We start from the raw sequence: 26,070 nt of genomic DNA, 5'->3' as shown, positions 1-26,070 counted from the left end.
TAGAGATTATTTGTAGATAACAAGCATAGATTTGGCGTGCTTGGAGCCTAAACAAAATATTTATTTATTAAACTTCCTATTATTTCCTATTATTTATAAATTTTTATTTTGGCTATTTTGGCTCACATCAATTTTTTTTTAGGGGGTGTACTGCCCCAGTGTGCGCCATCTGTTGGTACTCAATTGCATAGAATGTGTGCCCATATTTGTCGCTTGCCAGCAGGCTTTTTTTTTTGTTGTGGTTAATAATTTAGTTGGTTATTGTTATTGTTTTTAATTATTTTTATTTTTTTGTACAACAATCCATCAACAATTGCGTCACATTTATGTCATATGAATGTACATACATACATGCATACATACATACATACATATGTGTGGTCATAAACTGCAAAGCTCGTCTTTATTTATTAATTCTGTCCATTTTTATTAAGGCAAATATTTTTAATTTCTCATGTGTTGGTATTTTTTTTATGGTTTCTTATAATTTTTTTGTTGTTTCTATAATTATTGCAGACATAAAGATCAGCGCGGCATATTTCCGAAATCCTACATACATTTGTGCGATTACACAATCATCAACGGCGAGTACTGTATCAAGCGTACGGAGATCGTTGAGGAAATCACCAAAGTTCTATTGGAGTGGGGTTCCATATTGAAGCAGTATTTTTTGGTGAGTGCAACAATAACACAGCTCGCGTTGGAGAGCATTTAAAACATAAGTAAATTGAATTGACCCCAACTTAAAGAATGTCGCCAGCAGTAACGTCATCAACGACGAGCAAAACATCTGCGACGCTCCCTGCCAGCGCTGACAATGCTGAACGATTTTTTATTTTTAGTTATTTAAATTTAATCGCTAAAATTTTGCACAACACTCATGCATTCATTCACTCATCATTTGTTCATTCGCATGAAATGTGACAATTTAGCGCCTAACCACTTTTCTACACTTATCACCTTATGACTGTTGTAAACTCTTGTTTTCGGTTTTTTGTTCTCTTCGTCTTTTTTGCAGGTCACTCATCGCGACTTCAATTCTATACGCACAAAAATGAGCGAGTTAAATAATAATCGCGCATTGCTCATATCGGGAAATTTGCCACTTGACGAGATGCGAAAAGTGAAGCTGATGGCCACATCGCAAATCGACACAGGAAACAGTCTGTTGGGCTTGGATATGGTGGTGCGCGACGAGAATGGCGACATACTGGATACAAATACGATATGCACAACAGAATTGTATGAGCATCATATGAATGCGGTGAACCGCATTATTAAAGCGAATGTAGGTTTCATACTGACACATTTACTTAAAAAAATGCATAGTTAAACATGATTATTTAGCATGAATTTGTTGTGGTATTTATTGTTTAAATTATTTGCATAAAATTTTCATTTGGTTATGTAAACTGAGTTTAAACTGAACAGCTGGCTGACATTTGATTGGCTGATCTTACATAGTTTAAATCAGCTAGATCGGGCGTTTAAACTGAAGAGCTGGCCCTAAACGAAACTTATGTATGTACGGTTTAAGAGCTCAGCAAACATTTCGAGTCATATGTGCTGGAAGGCTTATCCTTATAATGAGTTCATTGGAGAGCACAAAATGAAGTTGTTTCCCTTTCTGCGAAGGTTGACTTATATGAGCCTCAATTCTTATCTTCTCTTATCAAACGAGCTCCAAAATGATTTATATGTGTATGTTACCACATAACTTTAGACCACGTCAACCGATTTCGATATTTCTTTTTCTATCGGAAAGGTTGTGTCTCACAGGTGGTTTAGATCCGATCATTGGATCATAAAAAAATTAACGGTTATCTTAAATTTTTATATGAGTAAATCAGTAAACTTTTGCAAATAAAAATTTTGCCGAATGTAGGTGTCACGGAATAATGCGAAAAGGCAATCGCCTGGTTGGGCAAATTTTTTGTTACTTTTTTTGAAATCGCGCGCTTTTTTTTGTAATCGGCACTGTTTTTCTATCGGACTCATAAAATTTATTTAACACTGCCATTTAACAATTTTTAACGATTTTGAGGTCGCTTTTTTTTATTATTATGTGAAAAAACTACACTAGTTTATACGTAGTGGAATTTATAGCTACTATTCCGCAGATCAACACGTCTTCTCGTCAGACTTCTTCATCGAGCTCACTGCGACTTCCGCCAAAAGATTTCGGAAAAATATTAAGGTTTACGTGCTAAATCCATTTGAAAACATATGCAAAAATCTCTTTTGTTTTATAAATAAAATCGGTTTTTAAAAATATTTAAAAAACATACATTATATGGTCGAAAAATTTAAGCGTAAATGGTCTGCATAAAAAATTTTCGTTTATCTCAACAACGGAATCAAAATAATTAGATCTGTCTGTGAATCTTAATATTTTTCCGAAATATTTTGGTGGCGGTCTTGAAATATAATATGGTGAGGCACCCTATTGTAAATTTATATGTACATACATACATATGTGTATATTCTGAAATCAATTAAGCTGATTGATTTATTTTCTGCTCCGACTTTGAACTAAGTGAGGTTAACTAGCTTTCACTTTGAGTTTGAATTTCAGATATGTAACTCAAAAACTTTTGCTTTTTCTTACTTTTAAATATATGTATATAAATGCGTACATATGTAATAACTTTCATAACTAGTTTCTGTATTATCAGTAAATTTATTTTTCTACATTTTGTTTTATAGCGCCCGCAAACTATTCAACGTTCCCCGCGTCCCCTCAACAAATACTCGCACAATATCCTGCTGCATGTAAACGCATTCGTCTGCAAGTTCCAAGAGGACTCAGACCTCCTCTTCACACTATTCGACGGCGAATCACATAAGCCGATAAGCGAAAATTATGTTGTGAAATGGTCGCGTACGGGCATCGCACGCGACATCGATCAATTCGACAATAATCGCGTACTATTCACAGATCTCAGCAAAAACGATCTGAGTATCTCGAAAATGTACCTCGTCTGCTATGCGATACGCATAGGTGCCATGGAAATGAAGGAGAACGATTCGAAGCGCGCCAGCATAACCACTGCCATGTTGACACCCTCAAGCAAGAAACACTCGCAACTTTCGATAAGTTCGAGTGGCTCGTTCAACAACACTGAGTACATAATGCGGCGTCCATTTGGTGTCGCCTGCAAAGATCTCACACCGATACTGCATAAACCGGAGGATTTTCGTGGCAATTTGGATTTGCCGTTTATGCTGTGCGAGAAGGATACGCTGGATGGGACGCTGCGCAAGCTGATCGCCAACAAGGATATTGGCAAGATCGACTCCAAAATGGCGGTTACCATTGAGGTGTTGCAGGGCGACATCAAGCAAATTAAGGAGGATTTTCCGCGACTACTGCACACAAATGTGCCGCTGGCGCGCAAAATGGGCTTTCCCGAGGTTATATTACCTGGCGATGTGCGCAATGATCTGTATTTAACAATATGCGGTGGGGAATTCGCGCGCATTGCGAAGACCTCGGAGAAGAATGTCGAAGTGACGGTGTATGTGTGCAATGAACAGGGGCAGGTTGTGCCTGGCGTGATGAGCATTGGCGCGGGACATCCACCCATTGACGAGTACAAGTCGGTGGTGTACTATCACGACGATAAGCCCAAGTGGCTGGAAACATTCAAGGTAGAAAGAAGCGCGCATCCACTTGAAGTGTTTGTTTATTAATATCTATTTTTTTTTTCTTATCGCAGATACATGTGCCTATTGACGAATTCAAGCAGTGTCATTTGAAATTCCTCTTCAAACATCGAAGCTCCAACGAGCAAAAGGACAAATCCGAGAAGCCATTCGGGCTGTCGTATGTGAAATTAATGCAGGACAATGGCACGACGATATTGGTAAGTCAGCAGCACACACTATGAGTGCGTTTTAATTTCTGCTATGAATGTTTTTGTTATGCCTTCAGCAAGGACAACACAATCTGGCTGTGTACAAGATCGATCACAAAAAGTATGATAAGAATAACGCCAATATTTACATGGACTTACCCTCAACGCTTGGTGAATTGCTGGGCACCAAGCCGTCGCTGGGCGGTCTAGCCTTGCTGCCCAAAGATCAGCTGGCAATTTGCGTTAATCTATGCAGCACGAAATTGACACAAAGCGGTGAGTACTTTGATAGATACGTAAATGGTGTTTAGGTACTATATTTCAGTGACATTTCTGTGTTTCAGTGAGTCTACTTGGTTTGCTCAATTGGTCGGCGCACAAAGAAACGCTGGAGGAGTCACTGAACGCCTTATCAAATGTGCCCGGCGAGGAGGTGGTGAAATTTCTGCAAGACATACTCGATGCCTTATTCAACATTTTGGTAAAGCGTGTTTTAAATTTTTGTACACCTTATTTTATTGCAATGTGCATCTGCGTAGGTTGAAAATGACGATCCTGCACGTTACGATCAGCTGGTTTTCATGAGTATTATACATCTTATTGAGACAGTATCCGATCTAAAATATCAACATTTTCTCACCGTTTTGGATGTGTACATAAATGAGAGCTTTTCAGCGACGCTGGCCTATGAGTAAGTATTGCACATTTTTTTATTGCAAAAAGGTGTTCTTAATTTAACGGTAATTATTTTGTACTAACACTTTTCCTCTTACTTTACGCACAGCAAACTAATTGATGTGCTGCAACGTAATATCAGAGAAGCCATTGAGCCCATTGAAAAGTCTGCAGATGGTATTGAAATTGAGGAGCGCGTGGAGGTGAAACGGCTTTACAAGACCACCAGATATTTGCATTATGTTATGAAATTCGTCATACGTTCACGTGTGCTCTTCGCGGCGATCAACGGCAACTCGGATTACGATGATTTTGCAAATAAACTGCATGGTGAGTGTTGCTGCTCTAATTATTTAGTTTACACTTAAGTAATTAAATGCTAACTTCCTTGCTGCCTCTAGAACTACTGGAGATGTTCATAAAAATGATTGCCTGCCCCACGGATTTGTTAAAATCTGAGGGAGCGCTGCTGAAAAACTTGCACATCATTGCCACTGATTTAATGATGGTATTCGACGAGGTGCGCTTAAGGTCTGTATGCAATCTGAAAGACGTTATGAGTTCTATAATTTCTCAAATATTTCTGTTTCTGTTTCGCTGCTTTCACATCTAGCAATGTGATTGTCAATATTTTGCGTCAGTTTCCGCCACGCCGCTTGACCCAGTCGAAAATGGGTTGCATCAAGGACTTTGTGGATTCCAAATTGTTCCTTTCGCCCGATTGTCGCGCCGTTCTGCTACCCGTCTTTTGCAATCACATTAAGGACCGCATTGAGAGCAAAGAAGAGGTATTTACCTTCATATTTAGTTTCTATTCCCTCATAATTATTTTTGTGTTTCGTTACATTTGTTTTCAAACTGATTTATGAATAATACTTACCGCATACGCAAATTATAACATTGACTTGCTCAAGTTGTTTTGCATACATAACTCATTTTGGCTGTTAATTTTAACTTTACTTACTCTTTGTGTTTCATCTCTAAATAAAGCGTTTACAACCTTTTTTTTCTTGCATAAATACTATTGAACTTATTAAATTTACTTATATACTGCATACATACATTTAAATTCCATTCAATTTGTAACTAAACCTATTTGAGCTAAACTTTGAAACTATTACGACAAAGCGATTTAATATCAACTTCATCGTTACTATACATCACTGTTCTCTTTTAACGGTTACTTGAGGCTGCAATGTTGTACATTTGCAAGAGTTAAATATTTTATGTTAGCCGATCGATAAATGCAAGCCTTAAATATGTGTTTGAAAATTACTTACTCAATATGTAAATGTTTATTGTTGTAGATATCACAAAAATAGTGCGATTTAAAGCCACTTAATCTTTACGGCACAGAAATCGTATAGCCAAACGTATTTTACTAATTAAGCATGTTCTGTGTTTATACTACGTCCGTGTGTTTGTGCCTGTTTTGTGCAACATATTTTTAGTTTATTTTATGCATTTTCGATTAGCATGATTGCACTAATTTTTAAAACATTTTCTTTTTTCTTATAAAAAACGAATGTTTGGTTTGCAAATTTACTTTTAAACACATACTTTAAAACTTTAAAATGTTAAAAACGTATACATAAATGTTTAGTAGTTGTTTCACAACTGTGCAATATTGTAATTAGACTTCACTGTGACGTGTGTTTTTTTGTTAGTACGCACCTAGCCCAGGTCGGCGATTTAACGTACGAAAATATATGCATTTGTATGTACAGACATTGAGGGGGTGGTTTATTAATAGAAGCTGGTAAATAATATTTGTGTACATTTTATTACACATTTCACGCATGTTTAACGGCCCCATATAACGAACTAAATACAAATACTGTAAACACTGCTTAAATGCAGCAACCCACATTTACCGTATTTATTTTTGTGTGTTTTAAGATTTGGGTTTAGTATTTAAAATAAAATAAGTTTCGAAGCCTGCCTCCATCCGTATGATAGGATGTGTAACATCGAGTTGCGATCTGAATTTCCTCGCGCTTGCCATCATGCAATTAGGAGCTCGTTTTAATAAATAACTAAACTGTTGAGGATTTACTACTTGAACTTATAATTCGCTGTTTATTGTTCGGTATATATTAGGCATCAGTCTTTCGAAAGACGAAAGTCGTTTCTATTCCAGCAACTATCTTGAAAGCTCTTTCTGTATTTCGAATGAAGAATTGAAAGATATACTAATGAGGAGGCCTTAGCGTTATTCTATTTATCTGGCAATAAGTTTTCTAAAAACTTAACGAAATTAAAAAAATATTTTTTTAAAACAATAAAAGCTAAATAATTGAGAGAATTAAAAAGAAAAAAATTAATTAAAAAAAGTTTCTAAATATTAAATGAAATTAAAAAATATTTATTTTTTAACAATAAAAGTTAAGAATTAAAAAAAAAAAATATTTAAAAAAAATCCGTTGCCGCGAATTGAACTCAGATCACTCGCCAGTGCTCTGAACACTGGGCCATTGCGAGCGTTACAGCAACGTTAGCGAAATTTAAAATTTTCTTTGCTTTACTGTAATGTTCATTAAATACCGTTAACGAATCATTAACTGACTCTGAGAGGGAATGTTTTCAAATCGTTACTGAGGAACGCCTTAAGTATTCATTAAACGACTCTTGAATGCGGCTGTAAAAGTCCGGGTTTTTTTATTTTACAAAATTTCAAATATTTTACAAAACTTTCTTCTTTCCTCTGAGATTTTTGCCAAATTTTTGTTAAATGCATGTTATTCTTCATTCTAAAAGCAAACAGGGCAAGGATTGCTCGCAATAAGTTTATTTTACTCCTTTGCACGCATCTGCAGCTAAAGTGTATCATTCTGCTACTAAAAGGAGGAAATAGTGCGAAAAATCCTCCATTTCACTACTAAAAGGAACAAATAGTAAATTATTTTCACAAGCCAACCCTTTTCTGATCAGTAATTCGGTCTCAGAAGGCTGGTCAAATTCCAACCGATTGGTCATGCGGTTCTGTTCTTACTCTTTTTTTTATAAGCTACGTTTTTATATCAATAGTCGAAATTACATAGTTTTCTCAGAGTATAAGTATCAACAAAATAAATTCGCTGACGGGGGAACTTCGTCGGAAAAAAGTACGCTGTCCTGTCAAAATTACAACACACTGAAGTATACGCGATTGCACACAATCAAATCGACGACGAAGTTCGTCTTATGAAATTCGACGGGAATAGATTATTTTTAAGTTTGCCGATGCCGCTGCTAATAAAATCAGCTGCCAGTGCTGAAATATAATAATTTCTTCACTTTTATAGCAGATAAAATTTGAGGCTAAAACAGAGAATTCACCTGAATAAAGTACTATACATGGTGAAAAGAAAGCTCAAATAATCGGCCAAAATAGGGCGATGCCGATGTCGAATATTTGTGCCGATACTAGCCGATATCGATGCCGACTAAACGGTTCAACCTTTGCCAATTCCATAACGCCATTGCCATTCTAATTGAAATTCGGTCGTACATAGGTATGTACATATCTGCGGATATTTCTCTCGAGATAAGACCATTTTCCAAGATTTCTATCGTATGCATGAATTATCAATGCGCGTATTTCTGTCCTACCGCCATATTAATATGACCTTTAATATATCCTATAATGAATTTCTTTCTCATTTTTTCGAAATTGCATTTGACAAAAGATCTTCTTTCGAATACGTTGGAATTTAAATAAATTTCAAACGGAAAAGTTATAGCAAAAGAACTTGTCTCTATTTATCGTCTGTGCAATTTCGGCGATTTGCATTTAATTTGCCAAATGCATATTTTAAAAAAGTTGCTTTCTCAAATAAACTTGTATTGAGCCAAGGCAAAACCCCATTTACTATTTTACTTAAACTCAATTTGACTAAATAACTTGCATGGGATAAGATGATTTTTTGTTTGAAAGAGCATTTGACTGAATTTGACTAATTTATATATTTAAAATAAATAAAATTTATTGAAAAATGCTTGTTTATTGATACGTGTCCAGTTTTAACAAAAATGTTTCCTTAATTGTAAGAATCTTATGCTATGGAGAGCATTTAATATGTTTTTTTGCTCTCCTGAAAAATGTGTAATTTTGAAAGAGGTTGTTTTGTCATATGTCCACAGATATTATTAAAAAGTAAAAATAAAATAAAAAAAATTATGGAGGCTGGAGCAAGGCACTGAGAGAGAAAAGCTTGAGACTCTTCTTCTCTTCCTGTTGTTGTTGTTGTAGCAGCATACAAATTCCCCAAAGACTTTTTGGGGAGTGTTGCTGGAGTGACAGTCCTTGGCCAGATATAAATCTGGGTCGTTCCGGTTACGTAGACCCGACTGTCGTGGGAACGGTTCTTCTCTTCCTCGTCCTTTCAGCTCTAGGATAGCGCATTCGCTTATTAGGGTGCGTTTCCATATAAGGTTATGAATTGAGATCAAAGTCAGATCTATTATATTTAAATTGAAAGCAGTCCAGATTTTTCTTGTCATCCCACTTGTATATGTGCTCCCTTTTCCATCTACCATTCGCTAGTCGATGTTCATATGCAGATAGGGGTATGGCCCCCGGTTATGAATTTTTGTTAGATTTGGTGAGAAATCGAATATTTTCAGAACTAATAGCAGCTTGGTCATTGTTATCTAAATGCAAGGTGATCTAAAGCTTAGATTTAGATTTTCTTTGTAGCGATTTCCACTTTTTTTTTAATCTCCAAAGGATGCCGTTAAAAATATAAAATTGCAAGATTTGAAATATCAAATAATTTTTTTCCTGTTCAACAAACGTTTCAAGATCCACTAAGCCTTTTTCGTGTTAGGTATGTATTTGTAGATATATCTTAGTTTTTTGTCATTCAGTTTGTGTTTTCTCCTTAGTTTTTGAGGTGGTTTTGTTTCGGGTGTTATATGTTTTTATTATCTCTCTTTAGTTATATAAATTATTTGGTGTAGTTGTTGTGCACGCGGTACAGTTTGCTTTGGCAAAATCACCTATAGATACATATACTATACATGTATGTTGTAAATTACAGTTGCACCTTTGTCACCACCACCCACAAACATCAAATACATCACTGCATATCGAAATCATCAGCAATTTCACCACTTCTCATTTGCATACTTAAAACTCATAAAATTAATACATAAAACTTGGGTATAGTTTCTTTAATTTACGGAGTGCAATATATGCATTTATACATTTTTGTTTTTAAATCTTCTAGTAACTAGATAATTTTTTTTTAATTTTTTTTTTTTTTGCAATTATCTTTTTTACATGCAACAAAACATAATGATAATAATCATCTCTTAATTTGAATGCGCACAAAATTCACCCCATATAATTACATAATTTTAGTTGTGGGTACATACTTCAAATTACTTTTTCTAATTATTATTATTATTTATATATTTTTTTTTTGGTTTTAACTTCACTAATTTCCGCTTGCAAGACAATATATGTATGTGAGTGCCATGGTGTACATCAGCACAGCAGTTACTGATTTACATACATACATACAAACATACATGCACACAACTACATACTTACATCCATACATATTTTGTGTTTACCTGTAACGTGTTCATTCGTTAATCTATGTATTTGAAACACTTTGTGTATTCGCTTTTTGCAAAACGTTTTGTGTATCAAATTGTCTAGGGCGACTCGAAATCCGATATATGGCAACAAGAAAAGAATCTCTCGAAAGCAGCAAAAGTCCTCGGACAATTAAAATCACACCTGCACACACGTGAAACAACTGCCAAACAAAAGGTAAAAATAATAAACTTACTACAGCCGCAATAAATACAAATAGAAAAAAGATTACAAAATTATAATTTGAGCACGTAAAGGCGTATGTATGTACTACGTGTTACTTGTATTTTCGCACAAATGGATTAGGAAGCAGCAAACGTATGTAACACAGCAAGCGCGATGGGTGAGGTGAATGTATGGGGGGTTTTTTTTGTTGTAATTTTCCAGTGGGGATGCCTCAATTCGGTTTGCTTTTGTTTTGTAATACATACATACATCCCACATCTACATGTATTAAAAAAAAAAAACACTTTGATCTGTTGGTACCCCTACCAGAACAGACTGGGTAAATACCAGAGTAATACCCATTATTTATGGGTATTTTACCTCGTAAAAATGATACCGTATACTATTGTGCATTTTAATGTACGTGTGAATTTCTCTACTCTTCTAACCGAGTGTAAAAATGTATGGATTAATACCAAAATCGAACAATAAAGGAGTAATAAATAACTTGTTCAACCATTTGGCGCCGCGTTAAGCGAGGCATTTTTTTTTCTCCGAAAATTGTATTATTCCATACTTATTGAATCCGTTTTGAAGTATTAAACGAGTTGACGAATATAGGAAGATGACTTCCTTTGTTTTCGTTTCGTAGGTCAAAAAGGCTCAAAAGAATATTTCCGTTCTGTCTTCCGTTAGGAGCTCAAAAGGAGTGCGTCTCGCCCGTAAGGACATGCATTGTTAAAAAGGAGTGTAAAATGCAGATGGATCGGAGATTTGTGTAGTAATCCATTGCACGCGAATAAGCGATCTAAAATTAATATTTGGATGATCTAATTTTTTTACTGGCAATGTTCGTGTTGGAAATTTTCGACTTAATATGTTCTGGTAGGGTACTTCGCAACGAAATATCTAAGCCTGTTAATTAAAGTAGCTTGTCTTACTAAGCAGGTTTGACCATAAATTAAAAAAATTATAAGTTTCCCTTGCAAAATTTTATATTTTTATTAAGATTCTATTAGGTGCAACTTAAACTACACCTGTGGCTAGTTAATCGTTAAAATATTGTTTGAGAACCCTATGAAATAGCGCTTTAATTGACGGGCACAGATATAGTTAGGTTTATGTCAGTTCGTTTGTTCATTTGTTGCCACAACGCTTCCAGACGTACACAGAAAACATTGTATGTAGAGTTTGGTATTTATTTGTAAAATGTAAAGCCTGGGCAGGATATGTTTTATTGTTTTGCTTTTTAAGCTATATTCTTATACTACTTGCTTATTTTGGGGAACAGAGAGTACACGGGTTACTACTTAAGTATGAAATATTGTAACATCTGTCAGATTTGACATTGTCGCTTTCGTTTTAAAAATTTTCAACACCTGAGAAGCAACCCTGGTAATCACTGCTTAATTTACTTCAATACTTAGTTCTTCAGAAATATTTGCATATACTCGCAAATACAATCAGCAAACATCGTTTACATAAATATATGATACATTCTATACTTTCTGCTCTTGGCTTTTCGTTTAAGCTTTGCTTATATATTTATACGTATGTATGTAATTTGATTTAGTTAATTTTAGGCTTACCTGGTAATTGCGCTTAACTTTCATTTGGGCAACGACTATTTTAGTAATTTATTTTTTCAAGAAATCAAGACTTTTAACTCAATATTTACTAGAACTTCCATAATGCCGGATTTCCACTTCGAATTAAATGGCAAAAGTTTTACTTGCAATAAAAGCTGTCATTAAGTTTGTTTCTTGTCATTTCGTTGCAACTCGAAATATCAATACACATTCGTTATGCAGTCAATAGAATAAAAAGCTAAATTTTTTTCAAATTAAGCCGATCTATGCTTAATGCCACACGTATCCGAATATCTATAAATCTTATGACCGGTTTAGCCTCTGATTGCTACCTTAAAAGTAAATATGTAATTAAATCATATTTAGGGAAAAAACATAAATAAAAAGAAGGAATTTCAAATAAAAAAATTATACGATTATTTCTAAGGTTGTTAAAATGTGACAATTTTTTCAGATATAAATTCCATTTGACCAACGAACGATTGATACACGCTTGTAATCCATAAAAATTCTTTCCGGGTATTTCACAGTATAAACTCAAGTAATTTCTCCCAATTCTTTGTTGACATTTCCCCTTACTTTTTTTAAACTAAACTATGGTTGTGTTTGGCGCATCGCTATTTCGGTTCGGATGGAGTGAAAAAGCTTCTTCAATGTTACAATGCTCATTTAGCGATAGAAACGGCATCACATTCAGCGTGAAAGGCCGATGGTGTGTCTTCGAGCAAATCACAAAAGCGACAAAGATTGTTCGGGGATGATCGAATGGGGCTGTAAGTAAAATTTTTTCTTTAAACTGACTGGGAGTGGAAATATCCTAATACTATATCCTCCCACTAGGCCCTGTATCTGCCGGAGCTCTGTTGTTGTTGTTGTTGTAGCAGCATACAAATTCCCCAAAGACTTTTTGGGGAGTGTTGCTGGAGTGGCCAGATATAAATCTGGGTCGTTCCGGTTATGTAGACCCGACTGTCTTGGGAACGCTGGCGGAGCTCTTATGAGCTTTGCTTGAGATTTACTCTTAGTAGCTTTCTCTATTTGGGCTCTCCGCTATTGAAGGCTCAAGACCCGTTGTAATAGTGGCCTCTAATTTGTCAGGTACTTCGTTTTCCTCCATTCCGATATGACCTGGTATTCACAATAGTTTGATGTCATTGTAGAGGATTAAGGTTACTCCATGCAATCAAGAGCTAGACATGATTTAATCTCGCAGTTGAAAGGCCGAAAGCCTATCACTTATGATTAGGATCCATGTTGCCAAATCATGTAACTAACAGTCGAGTTCGTTTCAGACCTTTTTTTAAGTAGTAGTAGTAGAAGTAATATTGATCGAAATTTCATTCTTATCAACATAAAAACCTCAAGACTCCTTTTCCACATGTGCTTGCCTTCTTTCCAAAATTCGAGATCAGACCTTTATTCAAACTCATATTTGAATAAAGTTCTGTATTTGGCTAATTTCTACCAAGAAAAGAAATAGCAAACAAAAAATGGCATTTAAAATGACATCTGAATAAAGACTCATGCAAGGCGAATTTATATAAGGTGGTGTTGTTTAATCAGCTGTGTGTAGCGTTTGATTGTCAAATTTTTATATTTTGCTAGTGAGTGAGGGAAAACGTGAGAGTGATTGTCAAATTTCAGCTATTCTTCTCCGAATGAAAAAGGGCGACAGAAAATACAATCACCAGCTAAAAGCAAAAACAAAATACAAGTAATTGTTGTATTTGTTGAATTGATACCACCTTATATGAATTCGCCTTGGACTCATGCTGAATTTCCAGTAGACGTTAAATGACAAAGTTTTTTGACAATGTTGGACATTAAAACTTACGTTAATAAAAATAGTCATTGGGCTTTGTGAATAAGACCCAAGCAATTGCCTTTTCTTAAAATGTCAGACCTTTTTCTTAAATTTATTTCAATAAATCGAGAACCGAAAAAGCGATTGCTTAGTTCTTTAGTTTAATGTATCAATTTTTTTATCGAAACTGTTTTTTTTTTTTTGTTGATTAAAATCTCAACATTCCTGCTATCTTTGCTCAAAGGGTTTTAGGATGTATTGATACATTTTTATTCTAAAACTTTTCATTTTTCATAATAAATTTGCTTGTTGACGAAAATGACCATAATATATGCGATATCCAAAAATATGTCACTGAAAATGAACTGCGTAAACGTCCCTACATACTATGTATTTGATTAAGAAAAAATGATGCTCAATCAGGGAATAAGAGTTAGCGGCTATAGATTGGTTTTAGATCGCTGTTAAAGGTCACCGATCAATGCACCTAAAATAAGACCTTCCTTTGTTTTTTTTTTTCATCTAATCCATTCGTTTTTTCTTGGTCTCACACTCTTCCCTCTTGCAACAGGTCAACGAATGTATTATCATAATGAACAATATTCTACGCCTTTTGTACCGCAAGGACATTGGCAAGACGCACAACGATGTGCGTGACATAATGCTTATTCTACTGCGCACCATCATCAAGACTTCACACGCACTCGATCGCGAAAACCAACTAGTCGGCAATCTGGTGGCCATCATGTTGGGCATCCTGCAGCGCATGGATGCCGCACACTACGATATCTTCGTTAAGCATCTGAACAATCGTTTTGAGCTGCAAGATTTCATCATTGAAATACTTTTAGTATTCGAAGAACTCGTATCGCCACATCAGAAGCCCGTTTTCTCACGCGATTGGATGGATATGATAATGCACCAAAATACGGTTATACTGCGCTCGTTGCAACACATTTCCGTAGTCATCATCGATCACTTTTTCGATCCCTTCGAGAAGCAAGTGTGGTCGAATTTCTTCCAGTGCTCCATAGCATTCCTTATCCAGTCGCCGTTGCAGTTAAACGACTTCAATGACAACAAACGGCAAGTCATCTTCGCTCGGTACCGCGACATACGCAAGGACACCGCGCAGGAGATACGTAAGATGTGGTTCCAGTTGGGCGAGCACAAGCCGAAATTCGTACCCCAGCTGGTTGAGCCGATACTCGAAATGAGCATGATACCAGAGGTGGAGCTGCGTAAAGCGACCATACCCATCTTTTTCGATATGATGCAGTGTGAGTATTATAGCTCGAAAATGCTGCCCAACAGCTATGGCGATACGAAGCGCAATCATTTGCATTACAAGGCGAACTTTAACGAATTCGAAACGGAAATGATCGAAAAATTGGATATACTGATTGGTGCAGGTAAGTGATTCGCGTTCAAAACTGAATTTGGTCGTATTGTTTTTTGCATTTTTTTTTTTTTCTAATAATTCTAATGTTATTACCAGGCAAAGGAGACGCCGACTACAAGGACCTCTTTCAATGCATTATGATGGAGAAGTGTCAGGCGCACAATATACTTAATATCGAGGGCACAAAATTTGTGAATATGGTGACAAAGCTTATTGAACGCCTACTCGAGTATCGCTGCATCATACAGGACGAGAGCAAGGAGAATCGCATGGCTTGTACATTCTCGCTGCTGCAATTCTACTCGCAGGTGAATCGCAAAGAGATGTACATACGATACGTGTACAAGCTTTGCGACCTGCATATGGAGTTCAACAACTACACTGAGGCCGCTTTCACACTGAAACTGCACACAGAGTTGTTGCAATGGAACGACACAGAATTGTCGCCCCTCTTGCGCTCCCATCGGCATATGGCGTGTCGCACGCATCGCGAACTCAAAGAGGCGCTCTACTATGAAATCATAGACTACTTCGATAGGGGACACATGTTCGAGTGTGCCATCGATATGTGCAAAGTGCTGGCACAAGAATATGAGAATGAGATCTATGACTATTTGAAATTGGCGAAAATGCTAGCAAAGATGGCTCAGTTCTATGAGAAAATATTGAATGAGCTGCGCCACACATCAGAATATTTCCGTGTTTGCTTCTATGGTCTGGGCTTTCCACGTTTCCTCCAAAATAAGGCATTCATATTTCGGGGTGAGGAATATGAGCGTTTGAGTGACTTCTGTTCGCGCATTTTGGTGCAGCATCCACAAGCAGAACTCATGCAGACTCTAGAGGCGCCAGGTGAGGATATCACACAAGCGGACGGTCAATTCATACAAGTGAATAAGGTGGAGCCGCTGATGAATGAGAATTTCATAAAATTCGAAGGAAAGATGGTATCAAGCAAAATTGTCAACTATTTTACATCGAATAATGTGCAAAAATTCCAATTCTCACGTCCCTATCGCGAAAGCAACGGCTGTGGCGTGGATGATGTGCGTAGCCTCTGGTTGGAAAGAACAGTGATGACCACAAGTTATCCGCTGCCAGGCATATTGCGCTGGTTTCCACTTGCAGACACGAAAAAATTCAAGGTAAGGGCAAATTAATGTAAATTTCAATGATGTCGATCAGAATTTATTAAATGATTACTAAGTACTCTATGTAGTATAGTCGATAGATATCCATGAGTGTGAAACGAATGTGTAAATATATTTTTTAATAAACTTCCTCTTCTGTGTCATATCGGCGATTGAATTAACGTGTATACGTTGTTTGATCCACTCGAACCTATACCAAGCAACTTTTTAATCATTCAGATATCACCCCTCGCTTTGGCTATTGAAACAATGAAGAAGACCAATAAGGATATACGCGACCTGATTATTGAGCACAGGAATGATGAAACATTGGCCATAAATCCGCTTAGCATGAAAATCAATGGCATTGTCGACCCAGCAGTCATGGGTGGCTTTAACAAGTATGAGGATGCCTTCTTGACATCTGATTATTTGGATGAACACCCCGAGGAGAAACATCTAGTGGAGGAATTAAAAGACTTAATCGCCTCGCAGATACCACTACTCGAAATTGGTATATTAAATCTTCTTGTCTTTAGTAAATAAAATTATGTACATTTAACAATTCATTTACTTCCCTGCAGCCATAACATTGCACAAACACAAGGCCCCCGAAAGCTTAAAACTCTTCCATGAACGTATGGAGCAATGCTTCGCTGATATGCAGGCGAGTGTAGAAAACAAATATGGCAAGAAGGTAAATTACATCCTAACGAATATGCGATATATTTTAAGAACTAAGATCAAATTATTCGTCTATGTAGACCTGTGACTTGAAGCTAGATCGCGAGTCGGTGATTATGCGTCGCAATGGCTCCTTCCTACCTGGCATGTTCGAGGGCAATAATCGCTTATCGGAAACGAGCATGGGCTCGTCAGAGTAAGTATACGCCATTAGTTTGTTATCAATTTCGAAGTATGCATTTATTCACACTGTACTCGTTGTATTTCCATACGCAGTAGCGGCTTGTCGAAATCTACTTCCTCGACACGTCCACAAACCAGTTCGATAAAATCAACATTCGCGAGTTTCAATTTCAACCCCAGGTAACGTCTACTAAAAAATAATTGAGTTGCAATATTCGATATAAGACATTGAGTACATATAACACTTAGCACATCTAATCCAACCAAGCACGCAACATACATATTTTTTATCGTAAAATCTACCAACAAATAATCACCCTTGAATAAACTGTTTACTAATCAATTAAATGTCAATTTCCACTCCTCGTTCTTTACGCTCTGCATTTTTAGTTTGAAAATCTGATTAAATTAAATTAATTTTTATATTTTAGTTTGCTTTAAAATCTTTTTAAGCTTTACCATTTTGAATTGAGGGGGTTTGTTACTCTCTTCTGTTGTTGATTTGGTTTTATTATATCATAGTTTGCCGATTTTGTGACTTTTTATTTGTTTCCCTTATTTTCTATTTGTTTTTGCTTATTTTTGCATTGTTCGCCTTTCGTTTCTATTTCTATCTCGTACCTCAACAACAACAACAACAACCACAACAACTTCAACAGACCTAGCCTCGGCCATTCGCCCAGCACAAAAAGCAAGTCTAAAGAGAAAACGCCCTCAAAACGGCGCTCAATGAAAAAGGTTTGTGATTTTTGTTGCCTCGCTTGGTGGTTTATATTGCTTACAAATCGGTTATGCTTAATTATGTATATTTTTATTTATGTCTTAGTTGGATCGTGAAACGCTGAGCCTACCAGTTGCCAATAGTCAGTGGTATATGTCACCACTGACAACAATAACGGCAACACCCGAACGGGAGTCAATTACATCGATTGCATCAATAACAAGCGCCTCCAATTCCTCTTTAACAGCTAAATCACCAGATCCGAAAGTGTTGACGCAAGAGGTAAATTGGGGAATGAATTGTTCTAACGAAAATCCTATTTAAGCGGGGCTGATGCTGAATCCAGCGCAGTAAGTATACGCATTCATTGATAGTACTTTCGTAGATTTCACCAAAACACGGATATCGATGGATTCAGCAACAGCGTGTTAATATTTTTATTAACTAGTAGATACCGATGTATATAGGATGTATTTGCATTTATTATTTCCATCTTTCCAGTTAACCACAAAGCGACCATTGCGTTCTGAGAAGGAAAAGGAACGACGTTTGTCACGCCCTGCCAGCATCGCCACACCGACTACTGGCATGAAAGGTTTCTCCGGTACTGATGCGCATTCATTGTCGGGTGCGGATAGCAGCAATCGTAATTCTGTTGGTGAGTGAAAATTTCGAAAGAACGAGTTATAGAAAGGATATGATCGAAAGAAAGAAATTAAATGTATGTGAGTTCTCTCCAACCCTTGCAACATTGCGGGGGAAAAAGTTATTCGTATTAATTTTTTTCTGCCTTTCATTTGGGACTAGTTCGGGATCTCTTTGGGACAAGTAAGGAATAGTTTCAAGACTTGTTGTCATTTTAGGACAACTTCGAGGTCATTTCAAGATAGTTTGAAACTTGTCACGAAAAACTGATTCGCCTAATGCTTTGCCAAGCCGTACACAGATGTTTACACATCGAATTTCAGGAGTACCTGGTACTCACGCATTTTGTTTTAAGAAAAAATCGGGTTTGATGAACCAAAGTTTGAATCAATTCGTAGAGTAAATATGAATTATTCGGTGTCGGCGCCATCTAGCGGTACCGATAGCGAATGTATTAGCTAAAGTACTCGTACGTTGCGAATTTGAACTAAATTGAGCCTAAAATAAATGAACTTCGGTGAGATATGGTCTACATAAAGTTCCTAACAAAATGCCTGAGTAAAATACACTCAATCATCAATATTTCCAAAAAATTCCAATTTGTGGGAAACTTTTGCAATATTTACTTTGTTAAGGCACTTTTTCGGGTTAGCAGAACAATATACTTAGTTTAGTTTTCTATTTGCACAAATAGTTCGTTCAAAATAAAAACAAATTATTAACTTCCAAATTTTCAGATACAACAGATTCTACTTCGGAGGAGGACCTAATACCACCCCCACTACCAGCCAAAACTCGCGATTCAACCGATTTTAGCAGTTTTAACTACAGTATTGATTGGAATCCCAATTGTTTCCCTTTGACTCCAGTTAGTCCCAGCACAATCACCACCAGCACTACTACCGTACAACACACCAGTATTACAAACAGTGCGTACGAATATGTTGAGGCCAGAAATTTCGTGCTCGCCGAAAAACGGCCACCTACGCCACCGCCAAAACCCTCGCGCAATAGCAAACACATTCCATAATTCCGGTGTAGTAGAGAGTGGGAAAATTGCTAAAATAATGAACAAGAACGATTAGTAAAGAAGTAATAAACGCTGTGAAAGTGAAGCCATACAAAAAAATTGATATTTGAGTGCGTACAGTGGATGTGTGATTATATGATTATGCAACTAGTAAATGGTCAGTTCGACATACGCACGTGAGCTGAAGGAATTGATGTGTAACCGCAGCAATAATAACAAATAAGTGCCAAAAAATATAATAAGAAAAATAACGAAAATTGCGAGGATAGAATAAATTTCTGTCGCAGCTTAGGAAAAGCGGGGCGGGGAGAAGAGTGTATCGCCAGCATTTTGCCGAGTACACAATTATTAGAACGATACGAACACGCATACCGATGATAGCAGCAATATTTATATATGCAGTACTTTAATGCAATGATTGATATTAAGTAGAAAGTTTAGAGAGAGTAGTAGAAGTTTTATTTGACATATTCGTGGTACCAATGAAACGCGTAAGCAGTCAAATTGTAAACTGACACGTTTACTAGTATAACATATTCGCTTGCGAATATCATCGGTATTAGCTAACTAATTATTCAATAATAACTATTGGTCTTCCTAAATTATTAAGTATACGCATACAAGCGCAATCATGTGTTTCTTGTAAACCCATATACCTTTTAATTAAAATTTTAGTTAAGGTTATTTCAATTAATGATGTTCATCTACAAAAGTATTGATGCAATTATATATATGTAGTAGTTAATACTTCTTTAGTTTAAGTATGACGACCTCCACAAGCCAATTAACGGTTTCGAAGAACATACTTCAACTGAATTTATTGCAGCATGATTCAGTTTTCGTGTGAAACAAAAAAAAAAATGTTAAAACTTATTTTTAAATAGAGAAGGTAAAACTTTTAACATAAAATAAACAAGAAAATGCAATGAACTTGTTGCCGCACAAAAAAATGTTGAACGGAAATACCTGCACTTACATACATACGTACATAAAAACACCGATTGATTTGTTATTTCTTATGAGAGAAGTGCCACGCATTAATTAAATTTTTTGACATTGTAAACAAACACTATTTATACAAGTGCATCTATTTACACATACTTTTAAATTTTATAAGATTTAAAAAATAAATATTCTAATTATAAAGCAAACAACAAATCTTACTAAATAAGCGCACAAGTGCAAATCTGCATACGTACATACATATTTTCAATTAATATTGTAAAATATAAATTTTGAAAAATTTCGTTTTTATACACACAAATGTATGTATGTTTAGCAAAATATGAATTAGCTTAAGTTGAAGTTTTACATATGTAAGTGCATACCTATACACGATTTTTAGGACATTGTGTTTTTTCTACAAAAACATTTACAATGGCATAAAATTTACAATTTTTTATAAAACAAAACAATATAGACAGGAAACAATCAAGCAGGCCGCAATCGTTGGTCATGTTAAATATTTTTGAAGTATTTTGCACAGAAATGCAATCGATTATGTTGCCTTATCTACATACATTCAATCAGTTTTAATTTATCGTAATTATTCGCTAAATAATATTTCATTTGTAGTACCTAATGCACACCGTACTCAAATATGTTGAGTAAAAAGAAATATTTTAAGTTTATTTTATTTGTCAATTTTGCAACGACAACTCAAGTATATACATAGGCCTTATCTTTGTTTAATGTAAATTTTTTTAATTTATATGTTCACCAAAGATTTATTAAATTTAAATAAAACGACAAGTCACACGCAATAAAAAAACAAAATACTTGTGTCTATTTATTAACCAGAAGTTCATTATATTTTTCAAAAGCGATTATGAATTGCAAGTCCAATTCATTAAGATCGGCAATGTTGGCCGCCCTGTAAAGTTTAGGTAAACAAACAAAGATATGCGCGTAGGAACTTCCAAATACCGAACTTGTGATTTGCTGATAAAAAAAAGAACTGTCTTAAAATGAAATTTGAATGGTCGCGTTGAAATAATCTACATATATATTGGTTTTTCGTTGCCGATATAGCTTGTTCGCTCGATCGACTACTGCTTTTGAGGTTAAGCGCTATATCCGGGACAACACGTCGAACGAGCTTGCTCTTCGATTCAGCAGAATTCAGGGTGTTTTTTTAGAAATGTATCAAGCCAAAGCATCAGCCTCTTTTATTTCTAAACCTGTAAATGAGTTAAAAAAATTAAATCATCAAAATTGTTTTCGTTAATGCAAAAAAATTGTGTCTTAGTCCAGGCGTGTTCTCCCAAAGGCTCTTATTGGCCTTCGCTCTTCCGCTCATAACTATTCCTAAATGGTGTGAGGTCCCAATGCAAGGGAGGATTCAGGGCTTATGGGTCTACTGGCTGCGGCCTCTCTTGCTAGCCTGTCAGCCTCCTCGTTTCCCTGTAGGCCTTGGTGACCCGGCCGGGGTGTTTTCCCCCAGAGAGAAGAATTTCCACACCCAGGGGAATGGGGATCTCAGCCCTAGGGCCGAATATTCCTCCTTCTATCCCTTTGTCGGTTTTGAGCCATCTGTGAACCACCTTTGGATGTGGGCCTTGAAGGTGTTCTCTAAGATTGTCTTATTCCAGGTCGCTTTGTTGCCTCAGCGTACTCAACGTGATTTTTCCATGAAACTTTGGAGTCAAAAATGAGCCCCAGATATTTTACTTCATTGCACATTTCTAGCTCTATACCTCCCAGTGTTCTAGGGTATATACCTGGGAGGTTCCTTCTCTTTGTAAACGGGATGATGGCGGCTTTGGCGGGGTTGATGTTGAGACTCGCCGTTCCAGACCATCTGCTAATCTGGTCCGTAGCATGGTTCCGATCCACCTCCACCTCTTCTCTAGAGCTTGATCTACTGCCTCGTGTGAGGTGTTGTCAAAGGCTCTTACGATATCTAAGAATGCGCAAAGCGCAACCTCGCCCCCTCAACACCAAACGTAACTTGTCCATTGACCTTCACGTTAGTATATACGGTATTGCATGGTTGATAAAAAAACGCCTGCTGAAAAATTTCCTTTTTGTCGCTTACGCCCCTTTTGGCGGGTAGGGCTCGATATACTAAAAATTCAAATAATAAAAGAATCATCCGTGCAGGTAGATCTGTTCCGGAGTTTTCCCAAAGCAGTTTTGAATTTCCATTTTCGATTGCTGTTGTTGTTGAAGCGGCATCACTAAGCCCCACCTATTTCGGTTTGCCCCTCAATCGTTGTCGTCGAGCTCATCTAACGGGAGGGCCCAGAAACGGGCAGTTTCAACAGGCTCCGATCATGGCATTCATAGGCCGGCAACCGTGATAGGTGCTGACCGACTCCCTATGAATGCCATTGATCGCTCGTCGGTACGTCCTCGGTTCCAGTTCTAACAAGTCAACCGTAATTTTTAGAAATTTAAATCTTGCACTTTATTCTACTAGAATTCAATGAGCTAAAAACTGCATTCTCAGAATCTTGCTAAGAAATTAATTATCGAATTAAATTAAATTGTACACAAGTAAAAGGATCAACGAAAGAGGGTTAAGCAATCTTTAGCTTAAATATTTAGATATTTTTTTGGCATTTGAAGAGGGCTACCACCAAATTATTCAATAAGTTAAATAAATTATTACAATATGGGTATTTATCGAAATAGTTTTGAAATAGTTTTATTTCTTAATTACATTAAGGAGCATTGCCACCGTCTTGAAAAGTTAAATTCAACTTGAATTAGGGGAATTATGTAGAGAATTAAAATACATATCACAATATTGGTGTCAGACGAAAGACGTTTAAGAAAGTTTTAGGTTGAAAATATTTTGGAAGGGGGTTTAAAAAATGTCAAAATCTATTTTGGCTATGTTTAAATAAATATGTTAAATATGTTTAATTGAAATAAATTACACCTATTGTTACACGCAGACATTTCATACACTCAGCGAAGCGGGTGAGCGCAAACTAGTGAACTATACTTTTATACAAAAAAAAAACCAAAATTAAAAAAAAAAACAAAAATAAAATGTTAAGACTTGTCAAAAAGAGGTGCGGCTATAATTTTTTCGACCACCGTATGTCTTGATCGTGTCCATGTAAACGAATTTCCTGCTTTTTTTTCCTAAATCTCGACTGTTTGCTCTGGGCTCTCGAGGCGACTCTTGCTAGTAATCGCTGTAACGGGTGAGACAGATGTTTTGTAGCAGTAGGTTTTGGGTGTCGCACATATAATAACATACAGAATTTTTTCAAAATTTAAACTTTGTGGGAAAATGCAATCAAAGTTTGATCAATCCTACAGTTGGTATACCAAGAGACATATGGAAAGACACATACATATCTTCGCCATTTTTGGGAAGTTTCCTCATCTATTAGGTTGAACTTATTTGCCTTACCAAGCTTATTAATTAATTGCATGATGAAATCTCCAAAAACGATAATTTTCAATAACATGTCTTTATTATTAAACGTGCGATATGTTTGATGAAGAAAATGGTGACAATCAAGCAGGTTCTGCAATTTTCTTCCATGTGAATTTCGGTCAGATTCACTTTGAATCTGACATTCGGTGTTCTAGGTTTCACTTTCTGTTGAGCGGTGATACTAAAGTAGATTACAGACACTGCAGCATAGCTAACAAACGCCGAGAAAATCAGAGCCAGTCTACCCTTTGCTAAAGGATTTTGGACTTTAATGCATATTTAAGTTGCGTTCGCCAAACCATTCGCTTCGCCAAATTCATTTGCTTCGCAAGTGATAATACCACCCTTATATACCATTATATACTGGGTTTGTTCTGTAAATATGTACCAATTTTTACAAATTGTTGCAAACTTCTACATACATATGTATGTACATATATTGATCCCCGCTGGTAAATCAAATGCAATAAAAAACTAGTATTTATGCAATTTCTCTAATATTTAATCAGTTGATCGTTAGCAGCTGTGCATCAAGAAACTATCAGAGCTGCAACAACATAAAATGTAACTTAAAAATATGTAAATCGTATTTACTGCCAAAAGAATTAACAGTAAAATCGCCGCATCAGCTGCGTCTAAAGGACTTCCATTAAAATAAAAATACTGTGTTTCATTATCGAATGATAAACTTTTATTTAGTTTTATTTAAATGTGCTTAAAACATATGTATGTATCTGTGAATATTTAAGCGGTGTACACCTTATATTGTTGAACACATAAAGAAAAGGCGAAAAATTACATAAAGCTTATAAATGTATGTGCATATCGTCACTAGACACGAATAAATACGCGCTAGTGTTTTGACGTCGAAAAAGGACGCGTAAAAAAAATATTACGAAGAAAGATGCGTAGAAATAAATTTATACTTGGCCAAGGACTGTAACTACAGCATCATTCGCCAACAACTCTTTGGGAATTCACACACTGTTACACCCGCAAACATACTGTTACACCCGTCAACTATGTTAAGAGTCTTTCTTCGCTGAAGTTTTTTTTTTTGGTATGCGTCCTTTTTCGCGGTCAACTTTTGAGCTCGCATCTTTATTCTATTCGCGTTTAGTGACCATATGTATTACGTGTATAAATTTAAGTACAGTGGTGGCTACATACATACATACTTAGGGACATTACTTCTTTAAAAGTGTTGACTATTTATTTTTAATTAATTTTTTTTTTTACAAAAATATAGTTTAAAAAATTGTCAGCAAAATTGCATACTTTTTAAACAGAATTTCTAGAAAAAATGCGGATATGCAATTTTGTAGCGCTTTAAATTTTAGTACAATATTGTTCAAATTTCAAGCGGTTAAGAATTCGAGTTGATTTTTGCGAATTATTTCTTGCTGACGGTGTTCCGCATTTTTTCCATACACCTTTTTTTTTTATCGAAGAAAATTAACAGCGCCTTTAGCAAAAAAAGCCAGACTTGTAAATTAATATTCTAAAATTTAATAGGCTACAAAACTGCCTACCTTGGAAAAATTTTGCAGAATTTTTATAATTTTTGCACAACGTCTGTAATTTGGATTTATATGGTTTTTATAAGGTAATATGGAAACAATAATAAACATTAAATAAACCAAAGAAAAAAATAGTCAAAGCTTGCTATAATGTCGCGTCCAAATTTATATTTTGGCCATTGTTGTATGTACTAGAAAAAAATTCGCCGTACGCCTTCGAATATTAAGATTTTTGCAAGGCCATTCGAAAACAACAATTTTTTTTTGGCTGAACATAGGGATCGCCTTCTTACATTTTTCGTTACATCTCCGACATTTACAGTCGGATCGGGTTTCGTCTCGAGGAGAATTTGAAATCAAAAAATATTTAAAGTTTTATAAGTATTTTATATGGGGGAAAAACAACTTTTCGTAGCAATAGTTCTTAAAAACCAATATTTTTCGATTGGAAACTCTGTTTCTCTGCAGAAAATTCCCAATAATAATACCCAATTGTTTATTTAACCATTATTTCGTTGTAACCATAATTTATAGGTCCGCCCAAAACCCCTAAAAAATGCAATGAGGGGACCAATGAAATATAGTTCGTATTAAAAAATTGTTAAATAAACAATTGAGTCCTATGATTTAAAGTCTCTTGAAGATAACCAGAACTTTCCGATAGAAAAATATTGATTTTTAAGAA

General features: G+C 35.9%; 1 protein-coding gene across 1 annotated transcript in view; it reads left to right on the top strand.

Moving 5' to 3' along the window:
• The window catches only part of LOC118737850 (dedicator of cytokinesis protein 1), a 29,056-nt gene extending 7,831 nt beyond the window's left edge, over positions 1–21,225 (top strand). The window contains exons 3-23 of the mRNA XM_036468640.1: positions 517–673; positions 1,019–1,288; positions 2,707–3,651; positions 3,720–3,866; positions 3,935–4,133; positions 4,202–4,338; positions 4,397–4,548; positions 4,642–4,862; positions 4,934–5,063; positions 5,146–5,320; positions 10,180–10,293; positions 14,246–15,086; positions 15,173–16,221; positions 16,447–16,720; positions 16,791–16,903; positions 16,971–17,086; positions 17,167–17,253; positions 17,733–17,811; positions 17,900–18,076; positions 18,296–18,452; positions 19,177–21,225. Coding sequence (XP_036324533.1) covers positions 517–673; positions 1,019–1,288; positions 2,707–3,651; positions 3,720–3,866; positions 3,935–4,133; positions 4,202–4,338; positions 4,397–4,548; positions 4,642–4,862; positions 4,934–5,063; positions 5,146–5,320; positions 10,180–10,293; positions 14,246–15,086; positions 15,173–16,221; positions 16,447–16,720; positions 16,791–16,903; positions 16,971–17,086; positions 17,167–17,253; positions 17,733–17,811; positions 17,900–18,076; positions 18,296–18,452; positions 19,177–19,469 — 5,833 coding nt within the window. The 3' untranslated portion in view covers positions 19,470–21,225. The remainder of the gene's footprint in view (positions 1–516; positions 674–1,018; positions 1,289–2,706; positions 3,652–3,719; positions 3,867–3,934; positions 4,134–4,201; positions 4,339–4,396; positions 4,549–4,641; positions 4,863–4,933; positions 5,064–5,145; positions 5,321–10,179; positions 10,294–14,245; positions 15,087–15,172; positions 16,222–16,446; positions 16,721–16,790; positions 16,904–16,970; positions 17,087–17,166; positions 17,254–17,732; positions 17,812–17,899; positions 18,077–18,295; positions 18,453–19,176) is intronic.
• The last annotated feature ends 4,845 nt before the right edge of the window (positions 21,226–26,070 follow it).

Source organism: Rhagoletis pomonella, unplaced genomic scaffold (assembly GCF_013731165.1).
Source record: "Rhagoletis pomonella isolate Grant_MI unplaced genomic scaffold, Rhpom_1.0 Rhpom_scaffold_00004, whole genome shotgun sequence".
Taxonomy (NCBI): Eukaryota; Metazoa; Arthropoda; class Insecta; order Diptera; family Tephritidae; genus Rhagoletis; species Rhagoletis pomonella.
The sequence above is the reverse complement of the archived record's forward strand: the minus strand, read 5'-3'. Positions and strand labels throughout refer to the sequence as shown.